A 15815-nucleotide genomic window follows, 5' to 3' on the forward strand; every position below is an offset into this window, starting at 1 on the left:
TTTTGGAAACCTGATTTGGCCCTCAGGCCAAAAAGTTTTCCTGTCCCTGTTCTAAGCTACAAAATGTGTTCAATTCCCTTTACTGTGATAATGATGATTGATAACATCATGGTATTTTATTTGCTTATCAGAAAAAAATCACTGATTCCTGGGAAGTGGGGGAGTAGGCTTTTTCCCAGCTGGTTTAGAGATGATGCAGTCAGTCCTGGCACCGTGCAGGGAGAGAAGCTAAATGACTCACTAGATAGGCCGCTTCCAAGCCAAAGGAATCTTGCATTCTAATTTCTCTAAGTGTGTGATGAGTTTTCATGTGCTGGTGAGACTGGGGTGCCTCTTGGGAAGCATTCAGACCCTCAGCAGGTCCACTCTTCCAGATCTTTTTGATCAGCAGCCCATAGGTTCCTGAGAACTCATAAATCAGACTAATCCTGTTCTTTTCCTTACAGGGGGGACCGCGATGCTGTGAGAAGAATAGCCTATGAGTTTGTAGAAATGAAAGCAAAAGAAGGTGTCATCTATGTTGAGGTCAGGTACAGCCCTCATCTCCTAGCCAACTGCAAAGTTCATCCTCTTCCATGGGGCCAAAAAGAGTGAGTGAATCCATAAAGTGTAAGACTGAGAGATCTGCGCGAAAGAGCACGCAGAGATCTGCACGAAAGCCACTAACCAGCAAATGGAGATCTTAGTTTTGCTCCCAGGGCCGGAGGGAGACAGCATATCTTTTATTTCTATCTGGAATGCAGTATTAGTCATGTATTCACTTTTTCTCCCCCCCCTAAAAATGTTCTTCCTCTGGTAACTTGCCCCAGGGCCATTGTCCCATCTGTGTGGGAAACAGCTGTTAGATTTTTGATTTAAGCTGCTCCCCCTTCAAGAAGTCACCAGAGTTCAGATACACATCCCCACCCTAACCCCCCATCCAAAATGTAACATTTTCTACCAGCAAAGTTAGTGGGCTGAGCCTTTGGGAGCAGCCCTGGTAGCTCTCAGTCTGTCTTTCTGTGTCATCTGCGCTCTTTAGAACAGCGTGTTGCTAATTAAACCAGCACCGAGCTTTGCAAGGAGACCTCTGGGATTTCTCACAAAACATGGTTTGGGGCGTCTGCTGCTTTTTGTGTCACTCTGCTCACTGCTGCCAGGATAGTGCAAAGCTCTGCATCTTAAGACCTTTTGGCCAAAGAAAAAAAGTTCCTCTTTTGGCAAAGTGGTTCATTTACTTAAAGCAATACGGTGCTGTAGCCCGTGGTTTGTGAAAGTGTCTCTGGCCACCATGCATCCCACGCAGCTCTGCAGTGCCGCCTCCCTCATCCTCCAAACAGATGCGGGTCACTGAGGACCTCAGTTACAGAGGAGGCTAGTGCTGCACGTAGGCACAAAGGGAGATTCACAGATGAGCCTAAGGGAGTCAGAGGCCTAACCTGCTTAGACACTCTTATAAATGCTACTAGGTGCCTAAATACCTTTGTAAATCTGGCCCTGAAACTACAGTTCCTGGCAGATCATGCTCCCTCTTGCTCTGAGGGGGCTGGTCCAGTGTTCAGCATGAGGGTGGCTGCAGTATACCCCTTTTTTGATATAAATGTGGCCCTTAGCTTTCTGGCATTTTGCCAGTGTGGTCACATTGGTTGGGCAGTGTTTGGATTCTTCTTTATTTAACAGCCCACAGCAATAATACAACCAGCTCAGTGATGTTACTATTCGGGAAGCAGTTTCTTTTCCTTTGGGATTGCTGGGGTGCCGAACCTCACGAGCTTGCTAGCTAACTTGGAAGTTTTCTTCCCGCAGGGGCGACCTCACTCCGGAGGAAGTGGTTCACCTCGTTAATCAGGGATTACAGGATGGAGAAAGGGATTTCAACATCAAAGCCAGGTCTATTCTATGCTGCATGCGCCATATGCCAAGTAATGTATTACAGTTCACCTGCTGCTCTGCTCCCTCCTTTCCTGACCCTTTGGGGGTGTGTGAAATGCCTTGAATTGAGATCCTTTGGGGAAATATTCGGGAAGCATCAGTTGCTCAGTTCTGGGTTGAATGCTGTCTCAGTGCCATGGGAAGGTGATGGCTATTTCCCATGTAGGTACTGGTGGAAGAGAGAGACTGAGGGAGGAGAAGCCACTCTTCATACCCACACAGTGATTTCCAGCTCTTTTATCTTCAGGGAGGGGGTAAATCTGACATCTCCTCAGTCTCAAGATTGAAGGATGCCAGCTCAGTTTTTCCTATTTCTGCAAAAAGCAATTTCTAACTAGCTTAGTGTTGTGCTCAGGTTTGCCTAAGCCACTTGATGGGGTAGGGTACATGCTCTGGCGTATTAGTTGGAAGCAGCATCTCTTAGAGCAGCAGAGACTGCTTTCTGGCATTTCTGACATGTCACTTTATAAATACACACAATCCATGTCAGGCGTTTGAAACCGAGAGCAATGTATTCTAGCTCTGTGGCCCCACTCCTCCCATCGGGAAGCTTTGAATGTCACCTACATCAGAGGTGCTGATGCAATAGGATGCATTCTTTTGTTAGTGTGTTGTTGAGAGGGCCCCTCAGGAGGGAAGCAGTGTCTACGGTGGGCCCCATGTGCAGGTGGTGGCAGTGTGGATTTTGAGAAATGTTCCATGGGGGCCTTTACGGCTTACTGCATGGCTGCCTCTGGCTCTGTTCTCTTCTAGTGTTTCGTGCCCCTTAGGAAAAGATACAAGGTGAAAAAGGGAGAAACATTGAGCCTGCCTTGCAGAGATGAATTTGTGAATGCAAAACAGAGGTTAAGTGGAGTGGGTGTCGTTCATTTCCGTTTCCTGCAGATAGCTTTAAATTAAAAACCAAGTGCTGGGTAGAGTGATGCAGGACAGCTCCAGCTGGGGTTAGACGAGATGTGGCCTGATTAAGGGATTGTTTGTTATACCTGGGATTCAGGGCAGACAGGTTGCTTGTGAAGAGACTATTAGTTACATGTTGAAATACCACATATAATTGCCTTCTTCTAATTCTGGTATTAAACAAACCAAACCCTTGAAATACACTGCTTCAGTCCATGCTGGAACCTTGTTCAGTATTATCCCCTTCCTGAGAAAGATGGGGAAACTTGAGCTCCTAGTTGAGAATGAAACAAATTTCTGGACTCCTTTGGGAGGTGGGATTGGAAATGTGTATCATATAGTGCTGTTCCCAGCATCCAAAAGCACAGTGTAAACTGATAGAACAAAAATGATCAGCAGTTAAAAGCAGTAACAAAGGTACCTTCCAGTACTTCACGTAAAGTTGCAGAGTAGATGCCCAAGTTGGAAACATTCCATGGCCAAGGAGAACACTTATAAAATGACCACACTTCCATTGTCTGGTTATGATGAGGGCTAACTAAATAACCTGTTGTTTCCATACTCTATGCAGGACCAGGTTCAAAAAACAGGTGAAATACACTAAGCCACGTTCACTAAAGGCCAAAATTTTAAATGTATGTAGGTGTCTGAAAATGCAGACAGGCGCCTAGTGGGATTTTGAAAGGCACCTAAACATTTGTGAAAATCGCACTAGGTGCCTATCTGCATTTTAAGGCATCTAAATATCTTTTAAAATCTGGCCTTAAACTTACTGACTTCTATAAATAAAGCACTTATCCACAGCTGATACAGTTATCTAAAACAGGGGTTATGTGGTAAGTGAGCCAATTTTCTATATTATCTTGACCTACTGCATTCTAGAAATAGCACATTCAGGAAGACTAGGAAACAATTTTGCAGTAACTTAACCTTTCATAAACAAAGGCATGTACTGACATTTTGAAATCCTTGCTGAACAGTTGCCTCAGGATACTAGTAGATGGGTGGTGAAAAGGCGTACTAGTAATGTCTGTCAGGCCTCTATCTAAAAAGGTGGGAAATCATCCTATATTTCTAAAAATTTCCCAGAATCAAATTGAAAGATCCAAGGGTCAAATTTTCAGAACTTTGTGCATGTAGAAATATGTACATGTCTAATTATCACAATTGTGCATGCAGTCGGTCATTACATGCATAGTGGCAGTAAATGCATGCATAAATGACGGCCTAAATATCTAATGGATCACTTGTGTGCACACGTGTTGCACTTGCAAAGCTGTGGTAATTGCACTTACCGATTGGACAGATAAGTAAGTGTGTAATTTGAATGTACACATAATTTGGAAAATGAGGGCTTGATGGGCAGTTTTGTTAGTCTCAAAACCTGTTCCACAGAGTCTAGTTTGGGACTATCCGTTGACTTGACTCAGGGAAGAATTTTCACTGGCATTGTTCTGAGAACACTGTACTAAGTCATGCAGAGCCTGCCTTTTTAAAATAGATGCAACTTAGTGTAATGAGACGTTTCCCCCCCCCCCTACATTTGCAGTGAGTTGAGAGGAAGATGGAAATATCAGTCTGAGAACTGGCGCATATTAAACTTGTGTTTGAAATAATGGCTCCAAACTATGCAAATCTAAAAAGTAATCAAACAACTAGACTAAATCCTAGGCAGTTGAGCTGTATTCTAAATATCACTGACTTGTAAGTACTTATGATCTTCAAATAAAACATGCCCAATAGGTACCCTCTTAATTGTTAACTCTATATCTTATCTATGCTTCATGGCCTTTCTGCTAAGGTAGAGTGCAGTGTCAATTCCACAGTGGTTTTACCCTCCTTCAGGAACTATAGTGGGCCTTAGTCAGGAATGGCTGTGAACTAGGGGGTCTTGTTGATTTCTATCTGCTGAGAAAATAGCAGTAATTAAAATTCAGCACTTACCTGTTACAAGCACTTGGCAAACATTAAAGACCAATATTCCCTGGTTACATGTGGACTGAGTCCCCTCCTCAAAGGTGCCTGGCATTCCGTCATTCCCATTGATTTGGATGGGAGCTGTGGGTGCTCAGCACCAGGCCAGTAGCCCGTACTGCTTGGGAAATGCAGCCCATCCTCACTGCACATCTTAAACCAAATGAAGTCACTAAATAGTTCCCAAGGTTTTTCTCCCTTGTGGCAAAATACTGAGTGGCTTGAAGAATATAGCTGTTCCATCTGCACTACAGAGAGTCCATGATGGCACGCTAATACCCCCTGCCAGACTTCCTGTGAGCTGGTGTAGCTTAGCCCTGTACAGCCATGGGAGTCGTGAAACCTGCCTGTGGGTATATGGTGGATCTAAGACCCTACAGAGAGTGGTGCTGCTTGTGATACATGTAGTCTGAATTAAATATTTGGCTTTAAGAGCAGAAACCATTCTTGATTTCCCTTCCTCTCTCAGGCCAGGGCAGAGTGCGAATAATCCGTTTTGTCAATGAGAGATTAGATCGGGGTAGGCAACCTATGGCACAGGTGCCGAAGGCGGCACGCGAGCTGATTTTCAGCGGCACTCACAGTGCCCGGTCCTGGCCACCCATCCGGGGGCTCTGCATTTTAATTTAATTTTAAATAAAGCCTCTTAAACATTTTAAAAACCTTGTTTACTTTACATACAACAATAGTTTAGTTATATATTATAAACTTATAGAAAGAGATCTTCTAAAAATGTTAACATGTATTACTGGCATGTGAAACCTTAAATCAGAGTGAATAAATGAAGACCTGGCACACCACTTCTGAAAGGTTGCCGACCCCTGGATTAGATATTGGGTTGTTATCCCACTTCTTCTTTCAGTTTCCTCTTGATTCCTGTTCCCAGAAAAGCCCCTTCTGCTTTCAGTTCTGTACAAAGCATCACCCTGCAAAGTGAAGCATTCTGTGGGTACTATGATGTCACTTTCTGGCTGGTACCAGAGTTTCTCTGATCCTCACTTGCCTGTTCCAGTTCTCCAGCTCACTGACTCTGAGTTATTGGAGAAGCTGAAGGTCCTTTCTTCCTTGCTGTGAGCTCAGGGGTCCAGTTCAACTCAGTCTCAAGCTTCAAGGGTGATTGAGGATTTGGGCTGGGAGCTGCTTTGTTTCCAGCACAAACCACATCTGTCTTTATTTTCAAGAGGAAGAGAACTTCCCCTTTCTAACTCTCCCAGCCTGTGCTAGAGCTGATGGAACTGTGAAGTGGATTTCCCTGAAGGGTAGTGCAACGTTGTGTATTTAACACCCACAATCTGCAGTGGCAATTGCACTTGCCAAACAGCTGCCCGTTGGAAGGATGCTGCTGGCTATGAGCTGTTTGTCTAAAATTGTCAGCCCAAGGGCTTAATTGGCAGTTTTCAGTCCAAAAAAATCTAGACTGGAAACAGATCCAGACTAGCAGCTGGTGTTTCTCTAGTGAGTGGTCACTTCCATAAGTTCCTCTGTCTATCATCATAGACATCATGCTCAGCGTGGTAGTGTGTAGACTCTTCTCTGAGCAGTTAAAGTGTGGATTGTTGATTCTTGGGCAGATGCAGTCATTCTCTAGTCTTCTCGCCTGTGACTGTGATCAGCCTGTATCTTCCAAGCCACGAAGCACATATAGTTACAGAAGAGCCTTTCAGGTGCCGTTCCAGGCTGTTTTTTTAAAGGGCCAATGAATGTCCGTCCACAAGGTTTGCCAGCTCATCTGTTTGCCCACATGCAAGCTCCATAGTGTCTATGCCACAGAGCCCTTGTCCCTGAAAGCCAGGCTGTCCTACAGGTGCATGGTTAGAGGCCTTCAGAAAGTATGTCCCCTGCTGTCTTAACTCTGAAGGTCCTTCAGAAAGACTAAATGAGATGACAGACGCATCTAGAAAAGCCTCATGTTTCCTAATCAGTTACTGCTTCTACTTCCCTCTTTTTAGAATAGCTTTTCCTAACTTCTGCCCTCCTGCTGCTGCCACCGTCGGTGTATCTAACCTGTGTTGAATTTAATCTTGGAGCCTACCACACCTTTGTGTGGTCCCTCGCCATTTTGTATTTTAGTTTAATATTTTTAGAAGTTTTCTCTGATTTCTCCCTTCTCCTAAGAAAAATTAAACAAACCCAAAGCGCAGTGAATAAGGGTTTTATGAGGAAAGTGCTGTACTCCATCATGGTGTTGGCAGCATTACCAAATTAAATCTGCCAATTAGCCAGATGCCTTGAGCTCCTGAATTCTTTACCTCTGGACTTTTCATCTTTTCCTTCATTATCTCATAAGAGATAGTGGCATTTTCTTCCATCTCTAAAGCAGAATCACTTGTTTCCGTCCATTGGCATCATTGAAACTTGCTTATCTTCACAGCAGGCTGTCCATGGGCTTACACTTTCACTCAGGGAATCTGGATGGTGGTGTTGTCCTCAGAAAGTGGTTTATATGAGTCTTTTTTTTAATTGCTTCCTATAAATCTAGACTTGGAGAGGAATATTTACAAAGGGGTAAGCAGGGATCTCATCTCCAGATGCATTGCTGTGGAAGAAAAGGCCTTCCTCACCCCCATCCATAGTCAAACATGGCCTTGGGAATAGAATCCTGTCCCTTGATGCTTTTTCTTATGGAAAGTAGCATTTTCTCTACATATGTTAAAAGACAGAATGCCCCTGCTGCTCTGAGCAATGATTGCCCTGTGCCCAGCTAAATGCTGTCTTGTTTTTATATAGGTCTTGGTCTTCCCAGCTGCGTGTAGGAAGGATGTTTAGTCAGGTTAATTTTTTATTTTTATGTTCATGTTGTTGCCAGGTTAATGCCCTCACTGGGTTGAAAACTAGCATGCAATGTATGAATCGTTCTTCTAAGGGTTTGTAAATGGTGCCCAGGGCTTGGGATGGGTGCTTGTTTGCATGGTTAGTACAAACCTCACTACATAAATAACTAGCACACCCAACTGGGGATCGGGAGAGCTGGGTTCTAATCCTGGCTTTTGTCCTGACCTGCTCTGTGATCTTGGGCAAATCACTGCACTCCTCTGTGCCTCATTGATAAAACAGGGATAATACTTTTACCTTCTTTTAGAATTAGCGCTATGGGATCTGTGGAAGAAAAGAGTGCGATAGCAGCTAACTCTTAGGATTATTATGTTTCTGCCATTGCACTTAATGCCCAGAGCGTAACTCCAGATGATGGTAGCATGGGTGTAGATCCATCAAGTGCATGACCCTTCCATTTTAAACAGGATCTCTCTGCCCACCCCATCCTCTGCCCACCCTTTTGTCTGACCTGTAATAATGAGAAAGCTGCAGTTTGGGCAGCTGGGAGCCCCAGTAGATTAGATTACACTGTGACTTTGCACTTTAGAAGTATGTGCCTGACTCATGGAGTTTTGCTCTCGTCAAGGGCTGTAATGATAATGAAGGGCTCCCGCTTGGAAGGCCTAATAACCAGGGCTAAAACTTGTCATGCCTACCAGCTTTACAGGCAGTGAGCTCACTTGTTAGTGGGGCTCTTCCTCTTTGGCTCTGGTCTATAAACCTGGCTCTAGGATTTTGTTGCTTTTTGTAGGGCTTCAAACTTGGGAGAAATCCTGGAAATGAACATAATTTTTCTATTCATAAAAGCGTAAGAATGGCCATACTGGGTCGGACCAATGGTCCATCCAGCCCCAAATCCTGTCTTCCGATAGCGTCCAGTGCCAGGTGAACAACCACATTGGTTTGGACAAGAGCTCAGGGGTGACCCTGGTGGAAGGTTTTTCCTGAATCCTGCTGGTCTTCTTTCCAGGCTGGTCGTTGGAGGTGGTGGAGCTGTGTAAGAAATACCAGAACAATACGGTGGTAGCCATAGACCTGGCTGGGGATGAGCTGTTGGTGTCTGAGACCTTCCCAGAGCATAGGAAGGCTTATGAGGTTTGTTCAATGAGCTTCTCGAAAAATCTTGCATCAAATTCTTTCTGGCAAGTAGTTCAGACCGAAAATGGCCTGTAGGACTTAAAAATCATGTCTTAAAATTACTAGACGTGTTTTAGTGGCATATCAGAAATATTACTTTGAATTTGGTTTTTAAATTAATTATAGAGTATATACATGATTTAACTATAAAGAGATGTATTTATTTAAATGTGTTCCTGATGCATTTACAACCTTGATTCTGCAGCACTGGGCTGGTGCACAGAACCACAAAGTGAAATTGATGGTAAAATGATCCTGCATTCAGATCTGTGTGACTGCTCCAGTGACTGCATTGGACTGCCTGCTTATGTTGCTTTGCAGGATCAGAACTGAATATCAAAGATGAAATTGGCTAGTGCATCTTCACTTTCTCCAGCTGAGTAGAATGCAGAAACTAAATCAATCAGATAAACCGTGTAAACATATGTTCAAAGTTTTTTCCATTGTAATAAACTAAGATGATGGTATTAGAAGAGAGATCTTTTCTTTTTAACTAGACCGTGTTACTTTACTGTAGCTTAAAAAGGAAGCCCCCTGCAAATGTCTCCCATCTGTATATAAGGATTTTAGGACTCTAGTGATGATTGTATTTTAAGAAGTTACATCAGTGGTCCCCAACCCTTTTTTGTCTGGCAGGCGCCGGACGATGAGCTACTGAGGACCAGGGCTGGTGGATGAGCATCCGTCGACATGCTGCCAAGAAGCGGCAACGTCAATAGGTGTCATCGCCGAAATGCTGCCGAAAATCAGCGGCATTTCGACAGCGACGCCTCTGGATGCTTCTCGGCAGCATTTCGGCAGATGCTCGTCTGCCGGCCAGTACGCAGGTGCACATAGATACCCTGCCGTGTTGGGGACCACTGAGTTACATGATTGGCATAGGTCAGTGGGAGCTGAGGGTGCTCAGGAACACAGCCTGAGAGGACACTGGATTTAAAAATAGTTCTGGGTGTCAGATGATTGGTTGAGGTAAAATCAGGGCTATCTCAGGAGTATATTGTTATAGGTAATAGTCCAACTACCATCTGTGGTTGTCATGGAAATCATTATCAATGTCCTAATGCCAAGGCAGAAACTTGAGGTTGAGAGTTTGGAAGAAATGTACTTTGTTTTGCATGGCCTTGAGCAATCGGTGTCTCCTTGCATAAACACCCGATGCCATTTTTTATATCCATGCAGTTTCTCACTTGCTATCATCTTTCAATTAACCACTTATTGATAAGATATTACATATGTAGCAGTTTCTTATCCTTTCTAACATGCTGAAGTTCCTTGTCATGAGCATTAATCAAGCAGCTGTACCTTCAACTTGTGCAATGGTTTTATCTGCTTTATATAAGATGAATCAATTAGTTCCTTATCATGTTACATCCAGGTAGTTTAAAGGCTGATAAAACAGGATGGAAATAACAGTTTATCGATTAATATCTAGCTTGCTATGTGTGGGGTCTCAAAGTCCAAATTTCTCAACCCGAAGGATTTGAATTGTTCTTGTCTGAAAGTCAGCATCTCATTCAGACTCAGAGAAACATGAAAGGAACAAAAGTTCCAATTTGTCAGGCTTTCTCAGCCGGCATGAAAGTAGAATGCTCCCTTTCTAAATTGCCCTCACACTGGAGCTTCACACACCAACAATAGTATGGATAATATGACTTCTGAAATAAGAGGCTTATGGTGAAGGGATCAGATGTCTGCCCTTGGACCGGCGTTCCCAGTTTTCAGTTGTGTTGCCATTTAAACTCTGGCTGGCAGGAGTCAATGATTGTCACTACAGTTGGGGATAGTAGGGAGAGTTCTGTTTGTGAATCGCCTGCAGTAGGTTGGGGGAGATAATGCGGGGAAGCCATGTGAAGATCTTGAAGCTGTGACTTTACATAATTAGCTGGTGCTAATGTCCTAGGTAAGTGATGTTATAAACCAAAGAAGCATGCAGAGAGGAATGGATAGTCTCCTTAGTTGGGAAGTTCTGGGTTATTTAGAGCCAGAGGAGGCTGTTTGGAGGGGATGTCTTTACAGCAATCGGGAGGTATGATTGCAGCTCATATAGACATAACTCAGCTAAACTTTAATCCAGCTATCTCAGATCATGGAGCAGTGAAGGTGTGAGAGCAAATACAGGAGGTCCCTACAGTCCACACCGAAGTAACCCTGTGTCATTCTTGGGCAGCTACCCCACACCGTAGCATGCGCTGCTGCAGCTTCACCACCCTGGAAACTGAGCTAGCTAGATTAAATCTAGCTCCTGTATGTCTGCCTGAGCTCCAGTCGCACCTGTGATTGCAGTGTAGACATACCCTGAGAGTGGAGGTGGGGGAGATATTCCTGGCTTCCCTCCTCCTCAGTGCACACCCCCACACCCACAGAAATCTCTGCCCATCTTGCTGTTTTCTAATCTGCATAGCGCACCAAAGGGGGATGCGTAAATGAACAGTAAAAGCGAGCAGACACATTGGCTCTTAATGAAAGAGCAAGTAACTGGAACTGATGGAATGGAAGGCGCCTTGTGGGTTTGGAAGTAGAATCTTGGAAAGCAGCAGTTGTCTCTGCAATTGTCTCTGTGCAATACGCCACCCTTGACTCCCAGACCGTGCCAGTCTTTGATCACAGACATTAGAGGAGATAAACTTAGTTGTTTTCTCTGAAAAATCCTCATGCGAGCTGCAGATCAGGTTAATTTGCTTCATGCACGTGACCTTGGTAAGGGAGCTGGCAAAATGATGGGAATTGGGCAGACAAGGAGACTCGCTCTGGGTGTCATCGCCCCAAGAGCTGGCCTGTGTATTTAACCCACGTTGGAAACAAAATAGTGTTTAAAACAAAATGTTCTTTATCTTTAAGACCTCTTCAGAGCCACCACCTGCAGTCCTGACACAGTCAAGGCTCCCATAGACTTCAGCAGGAGTTTCGCTTGAGCACGGAATCTTTGTCTTAGGCCTGGTCTACTCTACGAGTTTAGGTCGAATTTAGCAACGTTAAATCGAATTAACCCTGCACCCGTCCACACAACAAAGCCATTTTTGTCGACATAAAGGGCTCTTAAAATCAATTTCTGTACTCCTCCCCGACGAGGGGAGTAGCGCTGAAATCTGCATTGCCGGAAAGTACCATTGAAAAGTACCCCTTGCGGTTTATGTACTGGCTGTTTTGGTGGTCCGGTCCAAGAAAGAGATATGGGTTCCGTCTATCGCCCCACCACAGTTATGGAATCCCATTGCAGCAAAGCCATCTACTATGACCTGCACATTTCCCAGAGTCAGTACCTTTGATAGCAGCAGGTCAGTGCTTTGAGAGAAGTCTGTGTCCATGTCCTCATCACTCTTGTCACTGCGCTGCCGTCGTCTCCTCGCCTGTTTTTTTTAGCTTCTGGTTCTGCATAAACTGCACGATAATGCGCGAGGTGTTTACGATGCTCATAACTGCCGCGGTGAGCTGAACGGGCTCCATGCTTGCTGTGCTATGGCGTCTGCTCAGGCAATTCAGGGAAAAGGGCGCGAAATGATTGTCTGCCATTGCTTTCACAGAGGGAGGGTTGACTGATAACATTTACCCAGAACCACCTGCGACAAATTTTTGACCCCATCAGGCATTGGGAGTTCAACCCAGAATTCCAATGGGCAGCGGGCACTGCGAGAACTGTGGGATAGCTACCACAGTGCACCACTCGGAATGTCGACACTTGCCACGGTACTGTGGACACACACCGCCGAATTAATGTGCGTAGTGTGGATGCATGCACTCGACTTTATACAGTCTGTTCCCAAAAATCGACTTCTGTCAAATTTGAGTAATTTCGTAGTGTAGACATACCCTTAAATTGTTGACTCTGAGTTCTCAGAAACACATTGCTCAGAGCCCTAACCTGAAGGCCCTGTCATGCTTCATTGAAGTCAATGGCAAAACTCTCATTGACTCTTACTTAATCAAACATAGGGATCAGGAGGAGGAGCATTGCGCTCTGATAGTTCAGAGCCCAATCCAAAACCCACTGGAGTCATTCCATAGATATCGGGGGGGGGGTTGGATTAATTTGTTCATCCTTGGAACTCCTCATATTAACAGTTTCTGACACAAGTGAAAGGCCAGTGTGAAGTGAAGGGAAGGGAGGGTAAGCGTAGCCCTGACTGAATGGTCAGCCTTCTGGGTAACCATCTGAGTCCATGTTCTGTGCAGGACATATGACAAGTGTGTGTTAAAACAAAGCTATCATTGCAGACACAGGGAGTCTCGATTTAATTTCAGATAGACACAACTAGGCTTTTCTTATTAACATACCAAGCGGAGCCGTGTATTACCCAGTAGTTCAGAGTGAAGCCTGGATATGTAGTAGCTGCAAATGAAGTGGAAAATTGACAAAGCATGTGAAAAATTCAGAAATAAAAAACAGCTACAGCAACCTCTGTGTGTGTGAGTGAGACTGAGGAAAGGTGCCAAGCTAAGAGCTTCTGAGACAGCAGGCCCTCCTCTCTAGAACAGGTACCACACAAGCCACAGCAGTGGGAGCTTCCCCCCTTCCCTGTCACCTCAGCCAGTGTGCCTCAAGGGGAGGAGAGGACAGGTTGGTCTCCATGGCTGTTAGTCCTTGGCCTGTCTGCTGAGGCTGCCAGCAAGCAGGACAGTTGTATTGTAGTTGTGGGGGTGTTTGTGTGATGTGGACACCAGGGACTGGACTAAGACTACGTCTACACTCCCGCGCCGGCGGCGCGGTCGATGCGATTTTTTCAGGGATCGATATTATCGCTCATCATCGACATATCGATCCTATCGATCCTAACGCGCATCGATTCCCCACCGCCCGAGCGCCGCGCGGGGCGCGGGAGAGCGCGACCCCCCGAGGATCGATCAGGCGCCGACTGAGGAAGATAGATCGATAATATAGATCGCTTTTCACACGTAGCTGATCACGCGTATAATAAGCTTTTTCTCTTATCGATATTTTTCCTGAGACTCACTAAACTCGCTGCATGTGGGCTATGAATAGCTGCCAGCTGGTGACTGCTTTCATTGCCTAGTCCTGGCTGGGCTTCCCAGACACTCATCTACCCAGCTCCTACGCTGTCTGAGATTGGTAACTGATTTTCTTCTTGTTTTGATTGTGTTGCTCCACAGTCGTTACTCCTGGGGTGGGAGCGGTTGGCTGCTCTAGAGCTCTCAGCCCAATGGTCAGTTGAAAGCATTCGCTCTATCTTGAAGGCAGAGAGTAGTCGGTGGTGGGGCTGCTGTCCTGTTAATTTGTTCACATCTCTCCCCCCTGCCCCCGTCTCTGTGCCTCCCCAAACCCTCTGCAGCATTTTCACTCTTTGCTTCATATGGGTTTTTCCAGGAAGCTGAAAGATGTGGCATTCATCGCACTGTCCATGCTGGGGAAGTTGGGCCACCCTCTGTCATCAAGGAGGTAAGAAACCCCAAGGCAGGGCAGTGGAATAAGTTACAGCAGAGCTGCAAAATACTCTGTATTGTAATGCAGGGAACAAAGGTAGCTAGGGCCAAATCCTGGCCCAGCACTCAGTAGCCCCTGAGAGCCAAATCCCCACATTGCTCTAAGGGAGCAGAGTCTGTGCATCATACAAAGAGGGAGCCAGAGATTGAGCCTCATATAGCGCTCGGAAGGAGCAGGCTCTCCTAGGAGCTGGGCCCCCATGTCATGCATGCAGGAGTGGATTGGAGTCTTGGTATGGGGTTTGGAGGGCTCACGAGCTCCTGTGGGCCTGCCTGATCCTCTGGGGAGCAGGCGCCAAACCCTTGCACAGGGCTAAGAGAGACTTTACATGTTTTCTATTCTCTACAGGCAATCAATGTCCTGAAGACAGAACGGATCGGCCACGGCTACCATGTCCTGGAAGACCCAGTCCTTTATAGGGAGCTGTTGAGTAGGAAGATGCATTTTGAGGTAATGACTAATTCTGCAGGGGTGGCAGCTGTGTAACCATCACCTTGTTCTGACTGACAGTGAGAGATCAGCCCTCGTTTGGGGTGCATGACAAGTCAGCACTTTGGATACTGAGCATGGATATGAATGCCTTTAATATAGGGGTGAAATTGCTGCCACCTGGAGTCCAAGTGCTGACAGCATTTGGAGTGAAATCTGCCCGCCACACCAGAGTTTGAATTTAGCTGAGGCTTTTGGTGGAAACCAGACATACAAGGCTCTAGCATTTAGCTAACTGGGCTGTTGAGCAGAAATGTGATGTCACCAAGGGCATACAAATTGGGATCTCTCTCGGTGCTGAGTGCCAGAGGTCACGTCATGCTCAGCCTGGGGGAAAGGGAGCCTGTATTATCTAGTCCATCTTCAGCTGATGCTTGGAGCAGCACTGGCTCTCTGAGTAGAGAGATGCCTTTACCCCTTCCCAGGCAGAGGGTGAGTGGCCATGGTGTTAGGCACATAGGAGTCACCAGGATGGATTAACTTTCCTGTGGGCCTGCCTGGGGCTATTAGATTTTGTGGGGCCTCTGTATACAAGTCTTTTTCCTAATTTAAAACAAAACGATCACAATTATGGCATCGAGGCTATTAACGCTATACTAAACTTGCCTCGTAATTAACCTAAAGCCGTTCTGTGGTTACATTTCAGTCTTAAAGCATGTAGAATGTAGTTACGTTAATTCAAAAGAGCTGTTCTAAGGTAAGAAGTAGGGTGTTACATTAGTTTCTTTCTGGGAGGGAGTTTGGGTGCGGGAGGGAGCACCAGGCTGGGGCAGAGTGTTGGGCAGGGGTAAAAGTAACTTAACAGACTTACTGGTATGCAGGGCGGCCGGGCTCCTGGGCAAGGTGGGGCGTGGGTGGCTGTGGGCCCCCAGAAGGGGCGGGGCCTCAGGCGGAAGGAGTGGGGCTGGGGCCAGACTTCCCCAGCCAGACCTTCAGTGCTGCCCGGCCCGCGCCGCCCTGGGCTCTGGTCTCAGGTTAAAGGGCCTGGAGCTCTGGGCTACATTTGTCAAAATAACACTATATAATCGTGCCAATTTCAATTGCTTTAGTAATTTATTTCAAAATACCTGTCAGCATGTATGTCTGTAACAATACAGACAACACAAAAATTCCCCGCAGAGTAGGGAATTAACAACCCAGTTCCTGTTTCTTT

The 15815-nt window shown here is 45.7% G+C and overlaps 2 protein-coding genes across 9 annotated transcripts in view; both read left to right on the plus strand.

Moving 5' to 3' along the window:
• The window catches only part of LOC120380751 (adenosine deaminase-like), a 95264-nt gene that overhangs the window by 57132 nt on the left and 22317 nt on the right, over window positions 1–15815 (plus strand). The gene's annotated exons all lie outside the window — the stretch shown is intronic.
• Window positions 1–15815, plus strand: part of LOC120380750 (adenosine deaminase-like) — an 81354-nt gene that overhangs the window by 11345 nt on the left and 54194 nt on the right. For all 7 annotated transcript variants that reach the window (XR_005587854.1, XM_039498681.1, XM_039498684.1 and 4 more), the window contains exons 4-8: window positions 447–590; window positions 1786–1901; window positions 8570–8694; window positions 14057–14128; window positions 14522–14623. Coding sequence is in view for 6 of the 7 variants with exons in the window: in XM_039498681.1 (XP_039354615.1) it covers window positions 447–590; window positions 1786–1901; window positions 8570–8694; window positions 14057–14128; window positions 14522–14623 (559 nt within the window). In the remaining variant the exon portion in view is untranslated. The remainder of the gene's footprint in view (window positions 1–446; window positions 591–1785; window positions 1902–8569; window positions 8695–14056; window positions 14129–14521; window positions 14624–15815) is intronic.

Source organism: Mauremys reevesii, linkage group 13 (genome assembly GCF_016161935.1).
Source record: "Mauremys reevesii isolate NIE-2019 linkage group 13, ASM1616193v1, whole genome shotgun sequence".
NCBI lineage: Eukaryota > Metazoa > Chordata > Testudines > Geoemydidae > Mauremys > Mauremys reevesii.